The 5,207-nt window shown below is 39.1% G+C and overlaps 1 protein-coding gene across 7 annotated transcripts in view; it reads right to left on the bottom strand.

Annotated features, from left to right (window-relative positions):
- enpp2 (ectonucleotide pyrophosphatase/phosphodiesterase 2) overlaps positions 1-3,017 on the bottom strand; it is a 76,078-nt gene extending 73,061 nt beyond the window's left edge. For 6 of the 7 annotated variants that reach the window (XR_016115438.1, XM_088999712.1, XM_088999709.1 and 3 more), the window contains exons 1-3: positions 2,812-3,017; positions 2,354-2,453; positions 349-504 (exon numbers count right to left, since the gene is read on the bottom strand). Coding sequence is in view for 6 of the 7 variants with exons in the window: in XM_088999712.1 (XP_088855838.1) it covers positions 349-504; positions 2,354-2,453; positions 2,812-2,928 (373 nt within the window). In the remaining variant the exon portion in view is untranslated. The remainder of the gene's footprint in view (positions 1-348; positions 505-2,353; positions 2,454-2,811) is intronic. The other variant, XM_088999714.1, reaches the window with a different exon arrangement.
- Between the last annotated feature and the right edge of the window lie 2,190 nt (positions 3,018-5,207).

The following is a 5,207-nucleotide window of genomic DNA, read 5'->3' as shown; positions in this document are numbered from 1 at the left end:
CTTTGCTACAGTGCAATCAATCAACCACCCAAATAATCAATGTCAATCAATAAATCTATCCATCCATAAATAAAAGTACCTATATTAGAATATTTTCCACTATACACAAATACAAAATTGTATTTTCCTTATTAATGAATAAACACAACAAAACGAGTGACAGAATGAGATTACATGTCTGTGTACAATTCACAGGTTAAGGGTGAGTGCCTCAAGTAATTGTACTGGTAAATAATTTGGAATTTTGACAACTGGCGTGAACATTTTCGAAACAAAGTCGAATGCCATGTCAATACCCAGTCAACTACTTCTACATTGGGGTAGGAAAGTACAAGAATCATTCATTACCTTTCTTGAGGCAGAGACGGTCAAAGTCATAACAACAGCTATTGTAGGTCTTACAAAGATTGTCACAACGACAGTTTGGCGGTTCCATTTCAACCAGCTCAAAACATCTGTTTCTGCAGGAACTAGATGTTGCTACATATTGAGATGTAGAATGGACTGTAAAAACAACAACAGAGCAAAAAGGTAAAGTTTTTAAAAAGTGTGTCTGGAAAATGACTTTTTTGATTACTGCATCATAATTTAGTGTTTTGATACAAAACTATTAATGGGGAATGGAGCAATAGTGTAAGACATCTAGTGTTCCCATCTTTGTGGCTATTTTTGTATTTCTCAAAACAGTGTGCAGATGTCTAATCACCCATTCACCCATTTTCTGAAGCACTCATCCTAAATTAGAATCCACCCACTTGTAGTACAAGCCGTGAGCTCGTGCTGAGCTACTCTGCCAAACTTCCTATGTCAGCTGCTGTGATGGCATAGTGCTCCATGTTTAGTACTTTTCAAGCAACCACTCTACTGCTATCAACCCATGACTCCAAAGGCACACACACAACCATGGACATGTGCATGACATAATTAGCAGCAGCCATAACAGCCCCTAACGCGAAAGAAAAAGAAACAGATAAATCAAGTAGAGACAATGGTTTGTGTCATTATCTCTTGACAAATGCCAATTTGATACAAAGCAATCATAGTTTGATTTGAAAGTTGTCAAAACTGTAAGACATTTCCCCAATAAAGACGGTTTAATATATATTGTGGTATATTTTTAAGTAGAACTTTTAAAGTAGGTTTGATTCAATACACCTGGGTCAGTGTACAGGTATTTGTTTTCAAATGATTTTCCAATTCAAACCAGTTTTCATTCCGCATCTCAAAATCAGAAAGAATATGCTCCAAGTGGTGCACTCTGTGTTGTCAACAAGATGGCCATTCATGAACCAGGAAAGCTGAACAATTCTGCCCTTTTAATAACTTCCACATGTTAACGATAAATAACCATAAAACTGTTCCAAAAGGTGTATAAAATAAAACACAGACATCAATCAGACACATCACATGGAATTCCAATGTAGCATCAGCGCTTGACTTGTGTCCTACCGGTACTTGGTGGTACTATCCACAGTAGTATTATATTTGCAAACATCATTCGATGTAATTCACGGGTCTTAAACACGGGTCCTCGAAGGATGTTTTCCTGCTTGTTTTTCATCTCCCCTAGCTGCAAAACACCTGATTCAAATCATCAGCAAGCCCTGCAGAGGCCTGATAACAGCCGTGGTCATTTCAATCAGGTGTATTGCAGCAAAGCGAGATTGAAAACATACAGGAAAGCGGCCCACTAAGACTGGACTTTGAGACCCATGTTACTTGACTGTAATTTATACAACAAATTAGTAAATAAAGATTATAGTTATAATCGCTGCATTCTAAAGACATCATTTGGACTGATGAAAACACACTCCACCAGCAATTTCCATGCCATCAGTGTTTGCAAAGAACTGCCATACTAAACACAGATGGAAGTGGCTTCTCATCCATCCCCGAATTGTCATGAAACGAATCAGTCCCCAAAAGACTCCAGTTTTGCTATGTTTGTTCACGGGGGTTAATAATGACACTTGCATTGTGTAGTATATGCAATAAGCCGTCAAAAGTATATATGGCTCAAATATGTATTGAATTCTCATTTAATATCCTCTTTCATCTATAACTGCTTCAAACAACAATGTGCATCAGGGAAATGTGGTTGAGATTACATGACTTTGTTTTGTTACAGCTGCAGCTGTTGTGAAATCACGATATAAATCTGGATGTATTGTATTAATATTCATTGAAAGTTGAACATTCGCCAAAGGTTAAACATTCATTGACAATTCATTCAAAATTGTATATTCATTCAATTGTTTTTGATCATTTTTTTTTTTATTTCTCGGGATTTAACTTGTACTATATATGCTGACTACAAAACAATGAAGTGTCTGTTCGAACAAGACATACTCACGGTCTGCCCTTCCTGTGCCGTTTGCCCCTGAGCGTTTAAGTCGGTCGAACACAAAATTCCAAGACATATCAGTGAGTAGTAGCCAGAGAATCCACACAAACTGAAAAACAGTGACAACGCAGTTCAATTGCAAGCATTTAATATTTTTCCAAATTTCAGATTAGACCGCGAACACAAACAAACGAAACAAAAACTCAAACCAAAGAGCCATTTGTTCATTGAGTTGTTTCTGTTATTCCTGAAACGTGTCCACCCGCTTTAATAATAAAGTATTTGTCAGGAAACTATTGCACTTTCGTGGAGTTACCCCCCTCCCCCGTTTCTTTTCAAACACAAACATAAATAAATGAAAAGTGAATTCCTGTTCGGTTCATTTTATGCAAATGTCAGGCATTTGAGCACAAGACAGCCAATTGCACGAACAAATTACGAATTTTGATCAACATGTTGACTCTTACCGTCAGCTGAAACATCGCGTACGGGCTCAAAATAACTCCCTTACTGTAAAATACAGTATCCCAACAACTAACATAAATTTGGAGATTCAGAATACTCCGAAGATAATAATGGTACATTGGTCTCCTTTGATTTTTTGAATTGAAGCAATTAATTCATTTATCCATTTTAACAAATGTACTTGGGATCGCAAGTCCTCGTTTCAAAGGAAATAGATTCGTGGAGAGGCGGAGCTTTTATACAGCTTCATCTCCTTACCTTTTCCCAGTCTTCGATTCCTTACAATGTTCTCTGTGTCTTTCATTCCCGCATCCAATATAATTCTCCCCTGAGGCTGGTTAGACCACCCAAAACGAGATTGCAGTAATAATACATCTTCTATGATGGACTACCAGGTTTCTTTTAATGAAGTTGACGCAGAATAATGGATGAAACATTTGCCGACACAGTATTCTTCATGTGGTAGAACATATGATCATTGAATTTATCACTAACAAGAAAAAAAAGTCATTTCAACCAGGGCACGTACACCTGTTAGAGTATATTCACTCAATATAATATGTTGCAATATAAATGGAAGAAAATATTTCCTTATGTAAATGTGACTTTTCCTGCACAGAACAGTTGTGGAAAAGATGCTCGTCTTTTATTGGAGCTGCAGATGACCATGGTTAATGCAAATGTCCAAACCTTGTCATGGATTGCAAATTCCACAGGCAGCTCCTGTACTGTATTTTGTTTGTGTATTTTTTTCTTTCCTTTCATCTTCCTTTCGTAACTTTTGCTTCTGTGAAATATAAATTTTCTCCACTGCAAGACTAATAAAGATAAACCCAATCCAATCCAAAAACATTCTTACTGGTCAGAGTCGCTGCAACCAAACTGTGGTCGACTGCAGGAGAGCCAAGCAGGTGGATTTAGTGGTGTTTGTGCACTGCAAACCACAGGGCACAATTCTCCCCCTGACACTTGGTTTCAACAAAACAGGGTTGGCTAACACAAAGCTATTCTGAAAGGGGATTCATATGCTCCTTTGAGTCGACGGTTGCCCAACAAGTGCAATGACATACAGGTAATTAAACTCTGGATATTGGCTCATGTCGGCGGCCCGGTAGTCGAGTGGTTAGCACGCCGGCTTCACAGTGCAGAGGTCGCCGGTTCGCGTCCCGATCCGGCCTCCCTGTGTGAAATTTGCATGTTCTCCCTGGGTCCGCGTGGGTTTTCTCTGGGTCCTCCGGTTTCTTCCCACATTCCAAAAACATGCATGGCAGGCAAATTGAACACTCCAAATTGTCCATAGGTGTGTGAGATTGACTGTTGTTTGTCTTTGTGTGCCCTGCGATTGGCTGGCAACCAATTCAGGGTGTCACCCGCCTCGTGCCCGAAGACAGATGGGATAGGCTACGGCACCCCACGCGACCCAACTGAAGAATAATCGGTACGGAAAATGGATGTATGGATATTGGCTCATGTATGCCGAATGCCAATGTGATTTAATGCATTTTCATTAAAAATCTGTTTTTGTTTAAATCGAACCGTATTTGTTGCTACCCCCCCCCCCCCCCCCCCCCCCCAAAAAAAAAGGTCAGATATTGGCCCAAATATTGGATGGCTCTCTATTTGACGTGTATGTGTGTGTGTGTGTGTGTGTGTGTATAAAACACTTGCCTGGATTCTGCTTTTTTTCTTTTTGTTTTCTTCGTCTTTTCCTTTCGGCTTATCCCTTCAAGGGGTTGCCACAGCAAGTCAGTGTCCTCCATCCTTCGATCCACATGTTTGTTTTGGCCAAGGTTTTACGTCGGATGCCCTTCCTGACACAGCCCTCTGTATTTATCCGGGATTGGGACCGGCAGAAGAAGACATATGTCCCTTTGTAGCTATAGAACAAGCAACTTGCTCAGTAAAAAGCTCCCAAACACAAAATGGTCATCGACACAGCAACATTCAAAAAACTATACTCACTGTTTTTTTCTTTTTGTTTTCCTGAATTTAATATATAAATCGTTGTGTGGTCATCTAAGCATACTTTGTTGCTTTACTGTAAATAGTTAAAAGCTTATAAATACAGTAAAGTCTCGTTATATCGATATTCTCGGGAGTCGGAAAAAAATATCGATATAACCGGGCTATCGATATATCCGATTCTGCGGCATGTAACTTTTCTCCTTGCGTTCATAGAAATAGTATCGTAATAAGCAGTACTATCGATATAACCGATATCGATATAACGAGACTTTACTGTATACACATTCAGAGATTGGAAATGTTTGTTAACCTTGTTTTGAGATTGGTCTTGGTTTTTGTACCTTATATATTTTTGTAGTACTCCATGACGTCTGTGGTCATAAAGTCCTTTGAACGCCTCGTGCTGAACCACCTAAAGAACATCACCGGACCT

The sequence above is a fragment of the Hippocampus bargibanti genome, linkage group LG06 (genome assembly GCF_051943395.1).
Source record: "Hippocampus bargibanti isolate YZ-2025 linkage group LG06, ASM5194339v1, whole genome shotgun sequence".
In the NCBI taxonomy this organism is placed as follows: domain Eukaryota; kingdom Metazoa; phylum Chordata; class Actinopteri; order Syngnathiformes; family Syngnathidae; genus Hippocampus; species Hippocampus bargibanti.
This window is presented reverse-complemented; position numbering and strand designations above follow the sequence as displayed.